This window comes from Nicrophorus vespilloides, unplaced genomic scaffold (genome assembly GCF_001412225.1).
Source record: "Nicrophorus vespilloides isolate i.1.1-1 unplaced genomic scaffold, Nicve_v1.0, whole genome shotgun sequence".
In the NCBI taxonomy this organism is placed as follows: domain Eukaryota; kingdom Metazoa; phylum Arthropoda; class Insecta; order Coleoptera; family Silphidae; genus Nicrophorus; species Nicrophorus vespilloides.
The window spans coordinates 75,405-99,919 of NW_017097212.1; the positions used below are offsets into that span (position 1 = coordinate 75,405).

The 24,515-nt window shown below is 35.6% G+C and overlaps 1 protein-coding gene across 7 annotated transcripts in view; it reads right to left on the bottom strand.

Annotated features, from left to right (window-relative positions):
- The window catches only part of LOC108559412, a 36,817-nt gene extending 12,513 nt beyond the window's left edge, over positions 1-24,304 (bottom strand). The window contains exons 1-2 of one of the 7 annotated variants that reach the window (XM_017916682.1): positions 13,137-13,251; positions 6,339-6,364 (exon numbers count right to left, since the gene is read on the bottom strand). In XM_017916682.1, the coding sequence (XP_017772171.1) occupies positions 6,339-6,364; positions 13,137-13,236 (126 nt within the window). In that variant the 5' untranslated portion in view covers positions 13,237-13,251. Of the gene's footprint in view, positions 1-6,338; positions 6,365-7,530; positions 7,568-11,268; positions 11,521-13,136; positions 13,252-13,724; positions 13,980-23,627 lie in introns of those variants that run through there. The other 6 variants (XM_017916683.1, XM_017916686.1, XM_017916689.1 and 3 more) reach the window with 6 other exon arrangements.
- Between the last annotated feature and the right edge of the window lie 211 nt (positions 24,305-24,515).

The window sequence follows — 24,515 nt, forward strand, 5'->3', positions numbered from 1 at the left end:
ACCCCATCTACAAACGCGACCTCGTTCGTTCGCGATGTGGGGCAATTGTCAGGCGCATGCCTCCTCCTGTTCCCCACTGAACCCCGCCGGTGAAAGTAATCCGCGTGGATTAGCTAACACACGCTTTTGACTGCTGCTCGATTACATAAACATATCGACGACGACGACGACGATGATTATGATGACAGGACTCATTGGATGAAGCTGGTACCATAATAATCCTGATCTTATACACCATAATTTCTATTTTCGCGACTTTTCGTATTGTTTTGCTTCATTGTTATTTATCTTATCACGATGGATTCGTTCTATTTTCGAATGACAGAGGAATAGATTAGATTAGTTCAATCGGAACAAACCTCCTTGTTCTCTCTCTCTTTAAGCATGTGTGTATGTTAAGGCTAAGCAAGCAAGCAACACTTAAAGAGCATATGTTTTACGTAACGGTTTTCCGCTACACTCCCGTTAATCTCAGCCAGCCGGAGAATAATGAATTCGGAATTCGACTTGGTAATAGTCTGTATGTGTGTGTGTAAACATAATGGGGATATTCTAAATCCGCGTTGGACTTGCCTACGATTTGATAACCTTGCCGACGTCACCTTGCATGAGGTCGAGGATTGGAGGAGATGCGCGATGCGGGCGCGTCGCGACGCCCGCGCTCCATTAAAAGCGCGCTCTCTCGTGACGTCAGCCGTCGTCGGATGAACCGCGCCGTTTTTACTTTCACTTTGGAGCCGCGGGACGGCGGCGGTGGCGGCGTAACGTCAACAAAGAAAAAAAAAATCAACAACAACAACATAACGCCAGAAAGGAAAAGGAGAATTAATAATAATAATAATAATAATGATAATACAGCTCTCATAGGCTAAGACGAAATGAAGTAACACACGTTCGTTGCGCGATCGCTCGAAGTTGGAAAACCTTGCAAGGCAGTCCACTATTTCTCGCCTCAGACCTTCACCACAAACAAACGTAATGTTTCTCCTCCTCATTTCTTTTTTCATTCTTGCTTTGCTCGAAATGTACAATAATCTTCATTCGTGTTGCGTCATGATCAAACGACGCACAACAAATCACTTAATATATACTCACAAACGAAATGAACGTCAAGAGGAAATTCCGCAGCTATTCTATTCAATCAATTACGGCACTTTTCTTCGTCTCCTTGATCTTCGCGCTTCTCTCTCAACTTTCCATTTTCTTTTACTTTTTCCGATCATTCAGATTCCCTTACACAAATGCTTCACGCAAACGATCAATACCATTTTACTTGACGCACATAATTTATGAAGAAAATCAACGCTCAATGAATTTTTATACTCGAACCACTTTCTAAACATCACGTTCTCATTTTTTTTCTTTACATTACATATATTTATTAATACATCAAACCGATATACTTTTTAGATTAACTGAATAACAAAACAAAAATATAACAATTAAACAAATACAACAAATCAAATTTTGTGAATTTTTTGTTTGACGTTTGAATTGATAATATATTAATCAATTGTCGTTTTGCTTACATAAATTTTGTAAGCGGCAAGTGGACGGAATTGGATTCCGAAAACGAAAACATGTTTAGCGTTCGGCGCGCTCTGCGAACAGGACTCATCCGATTATCTAGGATTAGCGCGTATTTATATTCCAGTCGTAGACTTCAAATCAGATCTTAACGTTTGATCCTTGAGGTTAATAATCATTCATTGCCACGTAAATCCATTAAAATTTTAGATATGTATCAACAAAAAGCAACACAATGAACTGTTTGTATATATTTAGTTTAAATTATTTGCAAAATATTCGAATAAAACATAAAATAACTAACTTGTAATGCAAGCATTTAATGAATGTAATCTATGTATCAAGTAATTTGCAATTCCAATTAAAATTAAAGAGGTGTCCATAGTTTTCACGGAACTTAAAATTCAAGTCAAATGGCATCGACCCGAGTGTTGAGCCCGAAGCCAACTATTAAGATATTATTTATTTTTGCTATATAATAAATGTTATTAACCGAAAATTCAAAGTCAAATTTATTAGTGTCGAAATAATGCTAATTGCAGCATGGATTATTGCGAAAGCATAAATTGCGAGCGAGTCGTCTAACTTCTATTTTTATATGTACAAGCAAGGTTTGAATTTTATTGATCGCACTCATGGGTATTCGCAAATTCTATATTCTCTATTTTATTCACATTTTTATATTATATACAAGATTGTGAATATTCCTTATAACGTTCATTTATTTATTTATTGTCACTTTGATCAAAGTTCATCTCCGTTAATACTATTTGATTGTATTCAATAACTTTTTGATAATAAAAATCGGATATTAAAAAAATATATCTTAACAGGTATAAATCTACTATTAAATTTGATTTAAAATGTTTGTTTAGCTCTGAGCATTCACACTTTAAATACACATACATTTAGCGTCACGTTTATTGATTAACAAATAAACGTTTCCACAATTGTTGTATTTATACACATTTGATATAAATCAATCAACGGTCAATTAATTATTTAAATGTGTAAATTGAAAAAAAAAATAACGTTTTGTAAATTCGAAAATCGGAATCTTCATGTCCATTTTTTTTTCAATTTGTTGAATAATTAACGTAGTTGAATATAATCCAAATGCATGAAAAGCATATAGCACATTTCCATCATGATTGAATAAATAAATAATCGTCGCTTTTCAAATGAGTTTCAGCAATGGTAGCTTTTAGTATGAATAAATAAACTCACGCATTCATTTCGCACATTGTAATAATCAACATTTCAAAAATATACTTCATATAAAAATTGAAACTTTTGTTTGTGAAAATCCTACATAATTGTATAATAAATATATCATAATTGAATAGAAAAATAAGTGAATTAATGAAAATGAAGAGGTGGAAAGTATGATTACAAAAAATAATGTGGAAATAAGAGAAAAGGGCAACACAATCCACCTTGAAGAAAAGAAGAAACAAGAAAAGTAAATGCTACTGTTTGGATACAGTGGCAACCGAACTTCCGTTTTAATCAGATTAGGACAGCTTACAGCATGAAACTATTATAATCTGGATTTAAAGCAATGCCGCCATCGAACGGTAGTCACCGGATGAGGAGTAGAAGTAGAAGCAGTGGATTATTTAAATCGATTTTAAAGTTTTTGTTGGTTTAAATGAAATTTCATTGCTAAACGAGTGAAACGAGAGGAGCGGAAGAAGCAGGAGCCTTCCGTAATTGCCTTGAAGCTCCAGGTAATTAAGAGACCATACGATTTCTCGCAGCAGTATTTCGCTGCTAATTTATATTAATTAGTGTAAAAAGGAATGTTATCGCCCGGCTGATAATTTTTGTCTTTTTTGTTTGTTTGCAGTGTGTTTTGTGGATGCCCGACACCCGGGTTTCAATGTAATTTGCCGTTCGTTTATTGTGTTTATCCCTCGGGTATAAAAAGCTGCGGGGGCTATTTTTACGCGACTTGTAATGGATAGAGAAATGGTGTGTGTGTGTGTGTTAAGGGGTGAGGAGATGAGGGCGGAAGGAGGGCGCAGAGTCGCACGTGCTCTCCGTCGTCGCCGTTCTCTTGCTCGCCGTCCCTACAACATCCTTCTCGCACGCCCTCACTTCTCTTCTGCAGACTCAAAACGGAACGCTAAATGATTGTCGACATTAATTTGATAAATAGTGTCCTCGCCGGTTTCAAATCTTAATTAAAACAACCATCAGTCGCTGAGAACCGGGCGCACTTGCACCGGGACTTCTTAAATCTTTAATAATACGTGAAAACACGAAATTACTTTTCCACACACACCGAAAGGACTTAATTAAACTCGGTGCTTTAATTTACACATCCTGCGTACATCCTATTCTTTCATCCTCCCCGCTGTTTTTACTGTCCGGAAGCTTTCTTCTCTCTTCTTCATCGCCTTTCTTTTCAGCACCTTCTCCGTTCTTTTTTTTTTCTCTCTCTCTCTCTCTTTATTTTGACAGCGCAAAACGATTCAGAGCCTTGACAGATTGAACCTTCCTCCAACGTGCTTCCCCTTACACACAGTTTCTTTCAAGAATTCTATAAACAGATGGCCGTAATCCCAATTTTTTTACTTTCCCTTGAACCTTCCTAGTATTCACGGTTTATGATTCCAAACTTTTAATTCACCTTCAAATTCTACTAATAATAATTAACGAAAACATCTATTGTACTTTTCTTCTATACTTATCTATAATACTTCGAATAGTCTACTACATAACATAACTCAATTTACCTCGTTGTTTTTTTCCATAATTAAGGCCACTTTCTTAAGTGCGGATGTCGTTTACTCAAAGGAGGTCTTGAGAACAATTGTCAAATGCAGTGAAGTCACCAATTAATAAACATAACAAATATGAATCTAGTATTATTATTCATGAAATATTTCAATCAATACTCAAATCTATAATGATTTATTAATAGAGAATAATAACAGCATATTTTAGAAAGAAATTGAATGCATTATGTTGACGTAATTGCGTTCTCAAGACAGAAAGGTCTATTATGTAAGAAGAACGTATATGTTATATAAATAATATGTTCTTTCTCGTGTACTATTAATCGTTTTATAAATATAAAGCTAGTAGATTGTTTGTTGTTGTAATTTGCTTGTTTTAAGATTCGTGAATGAAGCACAATCTTTGATTTACTGGTTATCCTTACAAATAAGATTAATTTGCATTAATCCTTTTTCTTTTTAAATACACGATTAGATAATTTAGATTTATATAATAGATAGAAGCAGTAGTGCTTACAATGAAAGTAAAACGATGTTTGAATAAGTAGTATTTGCGAATGGAATTAACTTAAAACAAATATTATCGGTGTAGTTAATATGGGTTATCTGCGCGTTTCCGTTAAAGTTTCAAAAGATTATTGGAAAACAAAGTCAAGTGTATTATTCTGTTTTGTTGAAATACATTAAAGAATGCGCTCACGTACTACTTACATATTTATACAACAAAAAAAAAGAAGTAACATCCCTAACGAAATTAGAAAGCTCAAATTCGTACACTTTCACTAGTTTTCAATTCAATACCGCCGTCTTATTTCGTTCCCAACGACAAAACGTAAACGCGAAATTTCTATTCATTTTCTAAACCCGAAGAGACAAATAAATAAAAAATAGAGCGAGAAAGAGAGAGAGAGAATTTCTAGTCTACGGAATTTCGGTAATTACTCTCGCAGATGGGAATCCCATTCTTCGTGTCTCTCCTTCTCCTTCTTCAGATCCTGCTCCTTGTATCATCGAGTCGAGTTCGAGCCGGTGCAAAAAGCCGAGGTCATTAAATCGTTTGAATTTATATCGGCTGTAATTCGCGAGTTTCATGTTGCTGCGATGCTCGTTGGGAGAGAGCAAACAGATTTGCGTTCCGTGTAATCGAAACCAATTAAATCAATTCTGTCCTTTAGAACTGGCGAACACTGCGAAACAATTAAGATTTCAAAAGTTTTCGTAGACAGGTATGTACGTTTATGCGGAAATACGAGTCTGAATAGAGCAAGGCGCCGTTTGACCCGCTTTTTGAACCGTTAGAATTGTAGACGGTTTCTACATCCAGTTCATATATATATTCATACAACATTTTTTTTCACTGCTTTTGCTTCTATATTTTCTGTATCATCAAATTAATACAATTGATTATTAAGAACATAAACGTTTCATTTTACAATAATTCTTTCAAAACACAAGACAAATTGTCTCAAATTAATCAAATTCTGCAAAATACAAATTGTGCGATGACTCTTACTAGTTTTAAATTTGTTAGGAATGAATATGTCTCATCGCGTGTTAGATCACACTTTTTAATTGATCTGTGTCGACTTAAGCATCTATATTCATAGATGTATCATGTATTTGTAAAAACTGTCTCCTTGAATAGAAGTTAATGGTTCGAGAACCTTTGAAACTTTATCGACCTTGTATCGAAGTCAATGGGAGATTTATTTATTTGAATTCAAGTATTTTGCCCAATAAATTGTATTAAAAGTATTTCGATCATAATGTTAACATTGAGATGTTACTTTTTTATTGGATAATTGTAATAAGCGAATTTACTTTGCGCTGGAAATGCAATCAGGATACGATCAGGGCCTGTGCAATTTGATGAATGGGTTAAATCGAGATCCGGGATGAGAATGAAGTGCCGAAAATAAATGGTCGGCTGAGCTAAATCATCTTCTCGGCGAAAGGTAAATATTATGTACATTGAGGAAAAATGAAGTGAACTTTTCTTTGAAAAAAATAACCAAAGGGTAAATAAAAGAAAAAAGGATGAAGTAAATAAATAAAATGATAACTTACTTTGTGCACAAGGGTCTCCAGTGACCCTGCAAAGAATACTCTAATTATTGGTTTGTTTAAGGTGAATATACAGCAGTCAGGTAAATATCACTTGTGAAGAAGAAACGCGGCGGCGCGAACACAATGCGAGGCGCTGATTGAAATGCGAGAAAAGACTCATCTCATTCATTCATTCATTCATATTTGTCGTCGTTTTCTTTTCTTGATATTTCTCTTGTTCTTTAATATTTCATCTCGTGTGTCGGAAATTTGTAAACAATAATTTCGAACGCGTCGCGACACGTCGCCTAATCTACGTAAGCTATTGTTTTAATTTCGTTAAGTTGGACTTGTTCCAAAGCAATAATGTCGGGCAGAAGTTCAAGTCTCATGCAGAACAAATTAGTGTTGGGGGGCTGTTTCGCTCACTGTGCTTGCAACCGGCTCTCTGATATTCTCCGTCTCCCTCTCTCTCTCTCTGTCTCTCTCTCTCCTCCACACATATCGATGGGTAGGCGCGCTTCGCATCCCTCTCGCACCCACTTCACTAGCTACCGTTTCGCTTGCTACTAGCTACTTCTTTAAATATGCACAAACTTTGCTCGAACGAAATACGGTTTCGTTTCCAACAACTCACACACACACACTCATCCCCCTCAGACACATCCGCCCCTCGGCTTTATATCCCTCAATTCAAAACCACCCTCGGAATTATCGCAACGCGATTATATATTTGCTTTAACAACTCGCGTTACGTTAAATTTGTTTTAATGGAGATATTACACGGTCGAAATTTATCCTCACACCTGATTCATTTAGGATGATGAATGCGAAAAGGAACAGAAAAAAAACAGCAACAGCCACACCTATCCAATATATATACACCCCGCGCGCATTGATTCGGAGCAGTCAGATTTATTCATGAAAGATTAAAAATTTAATTTTCAACCCCGGGTAACAAATCGGAATTTAGTGAGCTAATGCACCTGTTCCCGAGTGCTAAGGGCAAGTTGCCCGATAATATCTACAATGCTAATAAGCTTTTATGCAAATTCAACCCCTTCGCAAGCATAAAAATCAAGCAAAACACGCCAGTTTGCGCAGCTTCGAAACAGTAAACAGGAGGAAGTAATAATAAAAATAAACACGTTACGAAGCCTACGATTATGGTTAAATAGACAATAGACAATGGGTTTTGAAGGAACACGCGCACCGATCAATAAAAACGGTTCCATATGTACTCTCACTTCTTCCTGTGAACGATGATGATGATGGTAGATTGAGGACAGTGACGACGAGCGTTGTCCTAAATCAGGACACTATTGTTGCAATTAATAAGTAGTACGAACTTTACTTCTCCCGCGTATAGCGCGCATACCTCGTGCGAGAGCTGTAAATAAACGGCTGTTGCAATCCTCGGACCTTGCGTATACACAGACACACACATCTATCTGATCCACGTATCAGAGAAGCAAGGCCGGATTTTCACTTTAAGCGTTCGCAGCAGCTCGAATCCATCATACGGTATTTTTCACGTACAATTTCGACACGGAATCCACTTCGATTCAGCAAAAATGCGCCGCGCCGCACACTTTATACCCTTCACATTTGATATCAGAAAAAGGTTTAAATATGTAATATGTTTGCATTATTTTCACGTAAACTTAATTCTGATTTAAACTATTTCAAAAAATGAAGTTAAATCCTCCAGAGCAATGTGTTAATAATTCAAAAGTTCGATACTGAAACTTTTCACTGAAAGTTGTAATTGCATGTACATATTATTGGAGCGCAATATGCAAATAACAATTGAAGTTTAATTTGTATATTTCCTAGACTTTTGCACTCAAAAATTATCATTTTAATTTAAACTATTGAATATAAATTTTATAATTTCAATGAGTTTTAAATCACTTTGTAAGCGCTGACGCTATTCATAATTTACGAGTATTTAATTACTTTGTAAGTATTGACTGTTTCGGTATGTATTTTACAAATTGAAATCTTATTCTTCGAATTCTCAAATTATCATTGCAATATACATTTTATGGTTTCTGTTCAATGTTTTTAATTACTTTGTAAGTACTGCAGATTTTATTTTTATCTAAGAAAAACAAATATTATGTGAGAGGAAAAGAGTTATTTTATAGAAATCTTGGGCTTTTTGTCGTATGAATAATACATAATGCCCACGTCTAGGGCGGCAAGATCTAGGTCGGCGGTTATTTGGCTTCAACTGAATGTTAGCCAATAAAGATTGTTATTAGGATATAATTATATGAAAAACGATGAATTAACTAATTTCTTCCGTCGCCTCGAATTACGTGACAAACGCGTGTTATACTGCCCCATATATAATAACCGCAACAATTTTACAGCGAGACCATGCTAATCGAGCGTCGCATTATTAATAACTCGAAATAATAATAATAAACATTACATCGTTCGAATGATTTATGCGCGTCGGGCGATTTTAATCCAGCCGTAATTGTTTTAGGCGGTTCAGCATCTTAAAAACAACTTATTTGTACCGTTTAACCAACGCCCGAAGGCAATTCCGCCACGATTTTAATACTAGGTAATTCCGGCTTTCGCTTAATCTCACCAACAGATTTGTTCGTTTGTTGTGTGTGTGTGTGTGTACGGGTCAATTAAACTTGATATGTTTATTCAAACACTTTTCACTTTTATCTCATAACGATTGTTATGTTACGGATTTATTTGTAATGATGATTGTATAACGCAAGTCGGATTTTAAGCAACACTAGTAGGTTGCATTATTTGTGGCCGGTGTATTAGTTAAACGTTTTTTGTTTGCGGAATAAAAGGATTAAAGTAGTTAATGTGTTTCCGGCGGGAGGGTATAAAGTGGAAGCGAACGAGGGTGCACAAAGGGTTGCGGGTTACGACATACGGCGGCGCGGCGCGACTCGTTCCTTTTTTTTTTTAACGAATTAATGAATAAAACTGTTAAACAAAATATATGTATTTACCGGGAACGGTAAAAAAAAAGCAACAGCAAATTTTTGCACGTATGTATTGTAATGTGTATCGTGCAATAAACACAGTGCTCTAATCAAATTAATTAAAGCCCGATGAATAAATAAAACGGAGAGCTGAAAATATTTTCATACACACAGGCACTGCCCACGCGAATACATATATCTTTGTTATTGTAATTATCAATTTCATGATTGTAGTTCATTTTGTGTTGCAATGCGCCGTTTCGCAGAGCGTTGTGCTGCGCGTTTGTGCCCTCTCTCTCTCTGTATGTGTGTTTGTGTGTGGATGTTTGAGAGCGAGTTTGTGTGGATGGGGCGCGGGGGATGCGAGGGGCCCAAAGGGGAGCACGCCCGGTGGGTGTTGGCAGGGGTGGCCCAGCTTTACCAGGGATGAGATTGGTATATAACGTATTTGTCGATAAACCTATTGACTACATATCACAACAGCTAGAGCCTACATAAATATACATAACACACGGAGAGCCAAATACAACACTCGTATATTTACAACGAAGAGAGGCGGAGGCATTTCCATTATTTTTCCAACAATTTAATTAATGTCGCAAATATCTGTTAATATCATATCATATATCACGAGAAGATGAAGAAGAAGAAAGAAAAAAACACCTATTGAAGTAAAGATTTAGGTGGTAAAGCGCAACAGATTTTCAATGCGCGTTTTTTCGCCTTCGCTCCTCATCATCTCATCATCCTGTCTAACGTCTCGGCACTTTCAGAAAGGTTTTTTGGAAAGAGCAGCAAAGCTCCCTAAATTCTAGCTTCAGCAGCAGCAGCCACAACCCTCTTCATGCCGGAGGTTGTTCACCCATTCGATATTAAGGGGGCATCCGCCTCGGCAGCCGCGACACGAAAATATTAAAGCAGCAGAAGATGGAAAAAGAGAAAAATAAAAAGAACGAGAAGAATACAGTCAAGCTCTAAACCCCCTCCGTCGCCCCCCTTGAACCCGCTTACAAACCATTTAGGTAATTTAGGGTTCAAACGAATATATTTAGCCAAAAACCATTTGATATTTCTATATATATACATATATAGAAAGAGAGAAAGCTCACACCGAACATATGACACGACATCCTGCAGATCATTTTTTTTTGTTCATGAGCGCTCACAACATCGATTCGAAATTCAGATTTTCATCAACTTACGCTGCTTAATCGATTACCCGATTTGATTTTTATTTTATTTTTTTTTTGTTCCTATCATCATCTGCTCCAAACACGCGCGCTTCTGCTCTCGCTACTCACCTGCAACAAAGAGAGAAAAAAATACCGTGAGTTAATTAAAACACATTTAATAAATCCACGTGCGCCCACAGACGCAGGAAGTGAAACTTTTTCAGTTCGTAAATTAAAACATAATTAGGTTTTCATTTGTTGCTGGATCAATATCTGTTATATTCATTGTTTTTAAAACGCACACTTCCTCAATCAAATACAGTTTAATCTAATACAAATAATACAAATTTAAATCATAATAAAATACGATTATTTGTGTCACATTTAATTGTTCCATTTAATTGTTCACTTAGTGACGTTTGCACTTGACTTAAGAACCATTTTCATTCAATTTTTACCATATGGTGATGCTCTTTAATATCACGCTGAAGCAGTTGTTTCTGCCACACATTTTTCATTTCACAATTCAGTGAATCTTGGATCATTAGTTCAAATTAATAACACATGTTATATATAATTATTTTTTTTCACTTCCTTCGTTATAATATAATTTTATCAACTTTCATTATATTACTGCATTTCATTACAATAATACTATTTATGTATATTATCGATTAAATTTTATGTAATATAATAAATGATTTAGTTGATTATATATCAACACACTAAATTTGTTAATATTTTGCCAATTTTATTCAGCAAAATATTTATTTAATGTGTTTCGTTTAATTCAAACAAATAAACAATGTTTACCTTAATTATTATTATTATTTCCCGAAATTATATGACCATTAAATGTTGTAACAATCACTAAACTGTTTTCACTCTCCTATTGTGTTCACTTATAATCACTGATTACGTACGCGTCCCGTTGAGCAACACCACTACTACAACTACTACCTGGATCAGTGCCGAACTGGAAATACGCTCGTGCCTTTTAATTCTACCAATTGTCGTAGAATTGTCTGCACTGTGGTTGGTCGAACCTGTATTTATTTTTTTTTTTCGAGACATGCGTATTAACACGTAATCCGGATGAAGTTGGTACTACAGAACTCTGTTACTCAATGCGAAATATAAAAATAACACAATCCTACGTTTTATAACTCTATATTTATCTCAATCTAAATTAAATCGACTTCCTCAACTCAATAATTAATTCGCAAAAAAAATGTACACATTTTTTTTTAAATCTATATTAAGCATTACTACATGTTTTGCTTAAAAAAATTATTTACACTAAAACAACTTGATCGAGAATTAAGCGTATTTAGTTGAGAGTAATTAAAATAATAGTGGCGATATTGATTAGCAATGAAACGAACAGTGGTTTGAATAATTATCAGGAGGTAATTGCAATTATTGGAGCGATGCATAAGGCGAAGGTTACGAATAATTAATTATTCAAATGATTTTGCAAAGCGAGAAATCTGTCCGATATAAACTGAAGAGGAAAATGAGTTTTAAGAGCTTCGATTTATATTCTTCGATGGTTAACGGAAAAGTACATTGATAAATTAGATAAATACTAGGTTTATAAAAAAAAAATGTATACTTTAATGTAATGCACTTAGCGGTTAACTGTGAACACACACACACGTATAGGCACACGAATACATATACGTTTTTTTTTTTTTTGTAGTCTGTGTGTGTTTGTATCACTTGTCGCAACGCGATGATTGCATAAGACGGTGTAAATAAGCTTGCATTCGGGTAATTGGAGACAATAAAACGTAGCTTGCTGAAATGTGTGCGCGTTTCTTGGAGCGGCTTTGGAAAGAGGCGAAATTATAAATGCAAAGGGAAACTTGTTCGGCGCGCTCTCAGGTACATGAAATATTTATTACCAAGGGGGCAGGGAAGATGTTGAAGGTAATTTTTCAGCACAGAGAGAAAAAAATAAATGCAGAATTGAAATCTACCGGAGGCTCGCGACTATCTCTGCGATACGCGTATGCGATAAGAAATTCGCAAAACAAAAGTTAACGACTGTTTAAGAGGTGTTTAATTATTCAGACCGTCAACGATGCGACAGCATTTCCTCTCGAGCGTGGAAAATGATAATAAAATCGGTTCAATTCTGTTGGCTCGGAAAATATTGACTTTGTGTGTGTGTGTGAGAGTGTGTATATCCTACTAGAATGGACAGATGTGCGTTGGAGTGAGTGTGTTGGGTCTCAAGTTAGCGGAAATAACAGGAAATGCCGCGCGCGTAGATTTCGTTCCCCGTCCCGGTTTGTGTGACATAAGTGGTTTCCTTTGAGAAATTGTTCTCCACACAAACCGAACGAGCGGCTACATTTAATTTCACGGCGATTAGCAATCACGAAAATATACTTTATTCACGGTGGCCAATTGAACTCTACGCAAGTGGCCCTATTGAGATTCGCAAGTACTTTAACAAATTGATTCGCTAATTAAAAGGTGGCGGTAGAAGAAGTTCCTGTGTTTATCAGTTTAATAAAAGGGAGTGCGTCACAATCTGTGGGGTGGTTCGAGGGTGTACGTGTATCTGTGTGCGGGTTGATTTGGAGAACGTGCGCCGCGACGCCGCCGCCGCCACCGCCACCGCCTCCCTCGGTCTGCCCCCTCGAGGGGGATGATTTCTGGTGTTCACTTACTTGTATCGATCCGCTTGATACACACATAATACTCAAACACAACCCACGCAATGACCGCAAAATATCCACCAGCCCGAGCGGACGGCGGCGGAATCCTCATCACCCAATTAAACGGCGATAATGTGACCTTAAACCAATCCCGAAACCCAACCGAAATGCAACTGCATTACTGTTGACATCTCCGCTGAACGAGGGGGGGCGGCTTTGCATTTCTCTTGCCAAAACGTAAATATTTTCCGAAAACTCTTAAATATTTTTGTACTCGCGAAAGCTTTACGATATCGCTTTTAGGTCTCCTCCTCTGTCCTGTCCAATGCATTGCACTCTCTTCATTTTATTATTTCCTCGCTCGTTTTCTCCTTTTCTCTTTTTCCTTTTTGTATTTTCTAGATACACAGACGTTCGGGAACAACAAAAGCTTAAATCAGTTTTTCGAGTAGAATGTAAACGACCTTGTTATCTGCAATCCACATGTGCATGGGCAAAGATACATACAGAAATGTACGTAACCGCGCGCGTACGCCTTCTACCACCGCTCAGTATGTTTCGTATAGAGTTTCACACACAAAGAAATACATATTTGCTTACGTAAGAAGAAACGGGCATCGGCAACAGCAACACTTCGCTTTAGTAGCGGCAACAACAATAATAATAATAATCACCATCCTACTACTAGTTGTAGAAGTAATGCCAAAGTCGCTGCCCTCCGACGTTTCAGCTCAGCTTTATTTATTTCTTCGTTCTAATAATATTTCTTTCTTCTTTTCTCTGCCCTCCTGTTTGTATTACTTACACTCGCTCTATGTGTGCTACTTAATGCATTCCGTAACTTTAAAATAACGCTTCTATAGAGAGCGAAACGGAACGACGAACCGTTACTTGCGTTTTACATGGACGAGAGAGAGAGAGAAAGAACTATAATTGTGGTGTGGTGGACTTCTACCGACTTGCATTTGTGCGCTCCCACTAACACTATACCGCATTTTTATTTTCGCTTATTACAAAAATAGCGAACATCCGACCCATGTATTCTTGGAACGTATCTGAAATCCATTTTTAATTTATGAACTAGATAGATTCGTTTTTTAAAAACCATCAAAAGTAAACTATGATATACTTGTCAAGTAATCATAGTTTTACTCAACTTTCATTTATAAACAATTTGTTAACACTAATTGTGAAATACTAATCAGATAATCTATTATGTATTACATACATTATAGTAATAATGTGCGTTTATACAATCAACGCTTATTGATCCATTTACATAGGTAAAGCTCTTTATTTAATTGAATAAATACGCTTTTCTATTAACACATAGCATAATATTTAGTGCAACATCAAATGAAATATGGTTAGTAGGCGTTGGAGATGAACATTATAGGCATTCCAGTAAATACACACACAGGGATATAGCTTAATTAATATCAATTATTTGTTATGTTTTCGTTGGGCTGAACGACGATGACTGAACGATTTGTAAGCAGGCAGAGTGAAAACACCTGAAAGTAAGCATAATCGGATGTCATTATAAAAGAAACAAACAATGGAACAGCACACTTTCCGTAATAGTTGGGTAAACGTATTTAATTTTATTGATCCGATGAATAATAGATGCCGCTGTTTGGACGGCGTTATCGCGGGGTGAAATGATTAACGAAAAAGTCGATATGTAATATTGTTATTACGGATACATAAACCCACCACCCCAACCTTATATATATATATAGATATATTATTGGGGTCGTTTTACAAGTGGGAAGTTGAAAGGGATTTTCGTTCGGCTGCTTCGTTTCTTCTATGTTTCATGTGTATGTGTGTGTGATGTATTCGTCCCCCGTCGCGTCGCCTGTATTGGGGCATGGAATCTGTCGATATTCGAAATGAAACCGGGGAGAAAATGGAAAACTTAAAAAGAAAACACACAACGACCCCTGGCATTGTATAAAATCGTCATCCATTCCAAACAACATTATTATTCAATGATATTATATAATGTCGATCGTATATCGGGCGTGAGCAAAAAAAATATTACATATTTATTATATTTATATTCAATAATAATAACACATCGGATAAACAAATTCGAAAGCCGCCTCTTTATTCTCTTAAATCTCCGGAGTCATAACAATGCCCCATCTGCTCTACGAAATGTTATCTTTTCGGTTTCATTGCTTCGCTGTAATAATATTAACTTTATTATCTGAACGATTTATTTGAAATCGATTGCGTGTAAATGTTCGTAAGTAATCTTGCATACAATTGGATATAAAAAAACGTGATAAAGGATTGTAATGTATGTATGGTACAGTTTACATGTTGAAGCTTCAATTTATGTGCACAAACGCACTCATTTCTACAACCAAATCTATTTGTTATCATTACAAAATTGATTATATTCATAGCTTCGAACAGTGCGGATTCACTATAGTTTTGATCATATATTATATGATTATTAATAGATTACAACAAATACTGAGGTGTTTATGAATGAAGTAAGAAGTTGCGGTAACATCAATGAAGCCGATATTGCGTAACGACAATATCTCGGAGAATTTGAAAATAAATGGGGTTAAACAAATTCCTCGCCTCTGCGAAAACACACTTGTGCACTCGTCTGTAATTGACGACAACAATTATTAAAGCACATGTACTTGATTTACAAAGAATCTCAAAGTCACTGCTTTTCAAAATATTTAAATAAAGTCTGGTTAAGGTTGAATAAAAGTTTATAAAACTGTGTGCGTTTAAAGAGAGAGTGAATCGAGAACATTTTCAATGATTTTATTTTTTTTCTTTTGAACGTGATTAACCTTCTGTCGCTTCGTGTCGTATGAAACGGAATTAATGAGCACGTGAAAGTCCTACTTCTTTCTATTATTTTCGTAAATGCAACAATGAAGAAGTAACGCAAAGCCACGATAAAATAAACACAGTCTAAAATAAACTCACATTGGTGAAGAAGATATGTGTGTAAGGTTTCTCCTCGAATGGATGTCCATTTAGATACACGTACATTTTTCATTAACTCCGCTACATGGAAATGCTACATCCCCAGCTTTTATTCGCAAACACATATATCCATTAATGTATACATAAGTATGTGTAGATTCATTATAAAAGAAGCATGCGGAAGCTAATTCAATTTCCCACTAAACCTATCTAACGTGATGAGTGTTGTTTTGAATACAATGAATTTAAATATTTTGTATTCACGTAACAGGTCTTGGTTCCTAAACGGATATACATAACTATCATTTAACAACTTAGTGAAAACGATTTTCATCATTATTATTTTCAATACGTTTATGTATATTTCTTTCCCAAAAGTCGACTAAAAAACAAACATCGAGTCAGAAAACAACATATTTATTTAATGTTATTTATTTTAATGAAACTAAGATGATTTTGAAGTGCAGTAATGATTTCGACTTGTAAATATAAAAACTGCAAGTTTTGTAAAATTTTGGAAATACCGGAATTCTAAAACTGTTTTTTAATCGTTTTTTTTTGTTAATGTGCGTATTTGAACTTTTATAATTTATAAAATAGATGTTTTAGTTAAATATGTGTGTACATTCCAGAAATGAAATAAAATGCAAAAAGCGTTTGCAAGAAATTAGCGTAACTCGAGCTGCAACTAAGTCATATCACATGGAAACGACCTCCGTAGGTCAATCATATCTCTGACACTTATCTCGCTCGCAGTTAATTAGAATAATTCCGCTTACGAGCATAATTTTTTTTTTACTTTGAATATTCGTATCCTTTCTAGTCTCGGCTTTCCCGAATTCCGCTCCTATTTGGATTCTTTTTTCGCATTAGTCACTTATTAAAAAAAATTGAATTATTTGCGGAATGCGCCCTGCGAACTTAATTATGCCTTTAGGACTGTGCGGATCGTCGTCGCGCCGTGCATAAATCTCGCTCAACTCAACTCGAAAAAGCACTAATTAATTCTAACTTTGTTTAAAGTGAAAGAAACATGATCGATCTTGCTTTCCCGGAGGGCATACGTTCTTTATTTTTTATGTCGTATCACCCGACGGCACGCGAGACGCCGTTATGTAATTTCTCGTAATGTACGCCCGGACACATCGAGAATATGAAACAATGAATGTTTTAACTGTGTGTACACACACACACACAGCTTTGTTTTAATCAGATGTACTTTGCGAAAGATGGTTACTTTAACGTCGTTTCATAATGCTCAAGCTGTATTATTTTCATTGGCGATCGATCGGCTGAATTACATTATTATTTTTCATTGTTCTATTCAATAGATCCGTATGCAAATCGGGAATGTTTCCGGACAAGGAAACGCATGTTTATTTTTTAACTGAGTTCGGAGAGGACATGAACTTTCGGATAGACTCGAGAAAGCTTAATGTGAAATGAACATAAAAGGAAAGTGTCTGGAAGAGACGTCGTGGGGGCAGGATTCGACGAATGGCTGGAGACTACTAATCTATTTGATCCGAGGATCAAATGCGTCAAACATTTATAACTTTCGAAAATGATTTGAGCATGAAATTGACTATCCTCCCATCGAGTGAATCAGAAGAAGAGTCCTGGAATTCTTCAAATATCGATTACGCAATTATAAGCTTCCCTTTTTCGCTGAATAACAAAAGGAAAAGTTCATAAAAACACTTTCGATTTCCACTGAGAAATTGAATAACTATTAACGTGGATTTGATCTGAGCGCATTCTCGACTGCTACAAAGAATGTATCCATCCATATATATTATTTATGTAGAGAGGCATATTGCATAATCGGATAGTGAGAGATACCAACGAAATTCGAGTTTTCTCTTTCACTGTGGATCGCGCACAATAACACAAACGCTGCATTATCTTGCTAGAGATTACGCCATTATTGCAGCAGAAACACACGTACACACATTCGATTCTCTCCCTTCTCGTTCCTTATTTACTTACTAGGCGATAACGGAAGTTATTTTGTGCAGTCCGTAAACACGAGGGCTGTGTCCAAAAGTTCGCGCAAGAAATGCGATATTGATTTTTCAACTGTGGCAGGCAGGAACAAAAACGAAGGCATTATTTAATTAAATTTGATTGACACGACATATAGATGTTAGGTAATGCAAACAGTTTTGCCCTATTGTTTGCGTTACTGCTTATCGCGTAGGCATCGTGTGTGTGTGTGTGTGTATACGGATGTATGTAACCACATATAAATACTCGGGTATTAATTTCTCTCCCATTTTTTTTTGATTTCTAACAATGTGACTTTCGGCAAAACAGTATTATAACAACAAACAAATAGAAATGTTAAATGTAGTTGCATTATAATTAAAAGCGAAACGAAGACTGGTTTGTCTTTGATGTGGACAACATCAAACAGCGGATATTGTTGTTTAGAAAATGTCCGGACACCCATGACATCACGAAAATGTTGATACGCAACGCCAAAATTTAATTGGCTTCGGCTCCGGCATACTGTTTGCATGGCCGGCCGTTATTAAAATATATTAATTTTAAATTCGATTTGCAAATTGTCCGTGGTATAAATTGGTTTGCATTCCGAGCAAATAAATTATTTATCGGTTAACCATTTGCTATTCATCATCACTCAATGATGTCTTCCCATACCTGGCATTCTTCGTCTATCAATTTACAAATTCGCAGGCATTTGTTTCTACAATTAAAGCTATCGATGTCAAGGTTACGACGCCAACCAAAAAAATAAAAATACTTTAGCGTTCGATTAATTGAAGACGCTAACAGCTGTAGTGTAGATTCAAAGGCAACATTTAAATGCCAGGATCGATCACAATGGAACACATCTTCCGTTCCAGCAACGGCGACAAGTGTGACGACCTTGGTGGTCAAGATAACGGAAATATTATTATTCCTCTCCCATGCACGTTGAATCTTTCTCATCCAGCAATTTCGACCCATTGTAAATAACTAATAACATAAAATCCAATACAAAAATATTGGGAATTGAATTATTTATTGCAACCCTGTTACATTTAAAACTCATTTTCATACATAAAAAAACTGATGTTGCGAACGTTTAATGTAATAAAGATTATTAATTATATTACCGAAATAAATAACTTATTTAAAAGAATGTAAAACAAACAAAAAATCATTCTATTTACTAATAATAAACATGTTTATTATTTATTACTCGATTAATTTCACTTGCTAATTGTTACAACAATCTAGTTCCAAATGTTTAAATCAACTAATTATTTGTTTGTGGATAGGCCAATAAACATTGTTACAGTAATTAATAACGATTTAATTAATTCTCTCATATTTAAGTACAATTATGCGAAAACTTGATTGAATTTGTGAATAGTACGCGTTCTATGAACACGATATTTTTTTAACAAAAACTATTTAAATTGCTAGAAAATGTCCCAAAAAAAAATGCCATGTGAACCGAATAATTGAGTAACGTTTAAATAAGAAAAAAAACACAATTCATTCCAATTGATGAAACTGGTGTATATTAATGGTAATGAGTTGTAAAAAGCACATAAAATATGAGTACAAATGAGTACTAACTATTTGAAGGAAAAAAAACTAAAGAATATTATAACAGGTTAAAGTAATTGAAATTTACATTTTTTATTGTTATCATAAAATAAAATACAAAGAAATGATATGGAATGTTTATCTTACTTATTATGTTGTATTACAAAGTTGTTTCTGGTATAAATCATAGAAACTAACGGTAATGATATTGATTAGGTCAATTGGAAGTTTTATAATAATTATAATCGCTATCAAGTTCTAATTATGTTTTGTTGGATTTCCTTGCATCGTTCTCGCCATCATCATCATTATCGAGTGGGGATGATGATGATGATCATCGGGCAGCATTTTGGCGAGACAGTAACTAGATTCAGGGGCTGTATGCACGAAATGAAATGTTTGACGTCCAAATTGAGAGATGGAATTACAGAGTGAATTCGGTGGCGCACAACGAACGCAGAATCAGTTTTGGAAAAGGTAATGAATTCATTCATTTCTAATTTCGCGCCACGAAACTGTAGATGTTGAAGGGAAAGGGATGTTGCGGGGGCGGCGGCGGCGACGAGACCCGGTGTTTACAATTATCGGCGCGTTGATGTTTCTCGGTAACGGTTGACGGATCAGTTTAAAACGATTTCGGTCCATTTGTCACCCGGTCGATTTGAGTGTCCCGGGGCTAAAAATAGGGGGGCCGCCGCTAAGAGAAGAAACCCAGTCACGTGTCACGCTCATTCCCTTTGCATGCTCCTTCCTACATATATCTGTGTATCCTCGAGACGCCAAAAGATAAAAGATGCAAATCGAGCGGCTCAGATGATCTTATTACAATTTTTTTTTGCTCTCTCTCTCTCTCCCCCGTTTCGCACACAGTTTCTACCTGCAATTAAGTTGGAGGCGAGAGAGAGAAAGAGAGTGAGTGTGAGAGAGCTCTAGAGGGGGCGAGAAGAGCAGGCTAAATCGCACAGTTAACTTGTTAACGCTAATCGTAGTCGACACGTGAGCGACATCTGCTACGAACGACCGCCCACAGTTTACTTAAACAGACTCGTAGCAGTAAACCACTCAATATCACTACAACTGCAGACCAAAAAAAAAAGAACGAGAAGACTGAAGAAACACACACATACACACACACAAAACACGGAGCTCATTTGGACGTTTGTTTTCCCAATTGAGAACTTAATTGGAATTTATTCAAGCCCTCGAATCGATTAAGTCGTTCCCAGCCTTCGGCAGCCCCCATCCAACAGAGGGAAGAGAAAAAAGCAGCAACGAAAAGGGTGGCTCAAAACTAAACCAATATTTCAGCGCCGCAATAGGCGACTGACTCCCCCGCGAAATAATCACAATCAGGTATTATCGATTCATTTGTACGCCGCTTTTCCCGACCCCAAATTAAATATTCACCAGTTACATTACAGTTATTAAGCGATCCGAAATACAAATACGCTTATTATTATTATTACATCCTTTCGCGTGTAATGATTGAGAACTTACAGCCAATCGTTTGATACCATAAATACATATCGAAGTCTCAACGACCCCAAATAAAAGTTTAATTTCCATTCAAACTCGATTTCCAATACATTTTTTAATTCTATTATATAAATATTTACAATGTTTATTGTAATAAATAAATTAAAATCACTTTTAAACATGTAATTTCAGAACATTTTTACAATAATCAATTAAATTTACGTTATTTTTCATTATTATTTAAACAACTGTGAAACTAAGCTGTTTATATTGCACGTTACGTCTATTTACATTGATTATGATATTAACGATTTGCGGCGTTCCATACAATTGCCTTTCTCACAGTTTACAATTTACTATTTACTATTTTTTTCATATTAAACATCAAGAAAATTATTATGAAAATTTAATTGCAGACAATTTTCTAATTCGGTCGAAAGGAAACTCTCAAGTTTATTTACAAAACAAATGTTTTACAAATAATGAAAGGTGTATTTTGATTTTGCATTTCGCGTGAATTTCATAAAAGCCTCGGGAATTTTCCACGATTTGTTGGAATATATAAAGATTGTGCTTACATTTGAAACGCGAGTTTTCATATAACGTCAAGAAAGTTACGTAAACTTTAATTAAATAACGTTTTCAAGGTTTCGTACACACTTGTATGCTACATATACATTATTATACGTGGATTGAGGTTTCATTTTTTTTCATGAAAATACTCCATGTAAACAATTTCAATTAGTTAATTTATATAGATTTAATTGAAATTTCAATAATTATTTTTTTTTAGTTAATTAATTAATTTCATTCTGAAAACAGGTTATTAATTTACTCTGTAATTATAGACATAATAAACATAATTTTTATCATAAAATTGGAATTTCAATATTGTACATGTTGAACAAGTAGTAGTTACGTGACCAATTCTCCTTCGTCATCATTATAATCATTATAATATGTGATATGTATATAAAGATTGCAATAGAATAAATATTTTTTCAACAAGAAGTAAAAGTTCTATAAATATAATAATAACCAAGATTCAAACAGTTTTTCACAAATTAAATAATACTATTCTCCTGAATAACCGTAACAATATTAAAAGCTGCGTTTATGTAATGCAATTCACAACATGACATCTATTTAAGCGATAACCCGAAGATATAAATACCGTGCCTTTAAAGAATAATTATTAAATAAATCAACGTCACAACATTAAACGCCTAGCTTTCACAATCAATTACTCTATCGTATAAATCCCCGTGTCGATTTAACTATTACCAATTAAACATTACAAAATTCGAACGAAAACTAAAAACGGAAAACCGAAACACCTTTCAATTTTCCTGTAGATTTCCTCTCCGCTTCATTACATACCCTTTTCGAGCAAACAAACAAACAAGAAAAAGATAATTAAATGATATATCCTTGTGCAACGCAACGTTCGCAAACCCAATATTATGTCTCTTTGTTCTCCGACGATTCGAGAATCACTTTCAGGCACAATCGCTGCTCCCTAAATAATTCAAACAGGAAAAAAAAACCTTCCAGTATATCGATTGCGTAATGCGACCAATTAGATAATCCGACGATATCTGTTTTTTTTTCTTTTTTTTTTCACGCAATTATAGTTGCATTCCGTTAATTGGATCGATGATTTCGAATGGACACCGACCAGCCATTTTGGATTAGAAACAAAAATCGTGTTGCACATAATTGCGAAACAGTTCATCCAATTTTCGTTACTTTAGTTGACGTCATTAATTGTGTTTCGCTTATTGAATAATGAATCTGATTTGAGTGGAGCGCGTCCATTCCGAAAATTGAAAACGAAACTTATTCGTGACGAGTAAAGTTCAATTAACTTTGAAAAAAAGAAAAGTAAAGTAAAGTAAACTCGTAAAAAAAATATGCGAGGAGGCGCGCACACACACACAGAGAGGCCGACTCTCGGATAATAATTGTAAGCTCACTTCCAGCCGTAATTAGCGTAATAAGTTTAAAGCTCACTTCGTCCGAATTAGCATATACAAGGTATATAGGTTTATATGAGAGTTTCCTCTTTTTACGTATTATTAATCAATTCATTGTAATTAGCATCGAAATGATTTCGATTGATCGTTTATCTGTAATTAATAATCATCATTTATCGTGTGATAAAAGGAATTCAAGTAGAAATAAAAAGGAGTTGAGAAGATTAAGAAAGCATTCGGACAAGTTGCGCAACCGTTGGAATTAATAACTTTCAATTCGCGTAGTTCGATTGGAAAACGCATAAATGTTTATTCTCTGGTTACGATTTGATGGTCTTTCGAAAACTTTATTTAAATTTCAAATTAATTGTCCGAAAATATTTGTCAAATTTGAGCTTATCGCGCGTCACTTGATGACAAAGGATGGATCGTGGTAATAATACGCGTACGACGAAAGCTCGTCGTTCCTTCCTCTCCTCTCCTTCAATCGTCGCTGGTCCGAGCGAAAAATTTCGAAATAACTTACCCGAAGGAAAAATAACTGCAGGAATTCCCCTTTTCCTCCTTTTTTGTGCGGCTGCTGGCACAATTCACTCTTATTTTGTTGCCTTGTTGATATGATCTGTCCAGTTATTTGAATTTCGCTTTTCGTTAATCCTTTGTTGGATGCATACACGCGAAATTGGCACAGAAAGTTCGAGAGTTTATTTTTATTGTGTATGTGTGTCTTCTTTTGTAAATAAAATAGTTTAAACAAAAACAAAAAAAAAGAAAACAACAAAATAATGTTTAATGACGATGGGGGCAAACACAAATGAAACACTTGTTATTGTTTATTGGATTACATTCACTATTTTATTTATTTTGAGGGATTATTTTCGTTCGCAGCGCGGATATCACTCTTTATGTAATTGGTAAATGATTTATTCAGTGGCGTGCGGTCGGGCAGGGGGGGTGTGTACGCTGTGCGTGCGTGCGACTGAGACAGAATGATGTACTACATATATATATGGATATATATGTTGGTGTGGGTGTAAGAGAGATAGAGATGGTTATCGAGTGCGAGGTTGTGGTTGTTGGAGTGAGTGTGAGTGAGAGAGAGAGAAAGAGAGGATCGAGTGTGACGCTGGCAAGCTCTCCACTCGACTCGACGTTCGGGACACGACTAGCACGACTATACTCTGGCAGAAGAGATAGAGAGAGGATAGAGCGCAGCGATCCGGTGTGTTCGGTAGAAAATACCGAGTCTCGCCAATCTACGGCTGTACTGGGTTGCCTTAACTCTCTTACTCGATACTGCTTTCCGCGTACTCCAGAGCTACGTGCGCTGGAAGTAAGGTTAGATCCTTTCGCCGTTACACGAAGCACATCGGGACAGAGCCGAAATTCACCTCAATACTTGGTCCTGATCCTC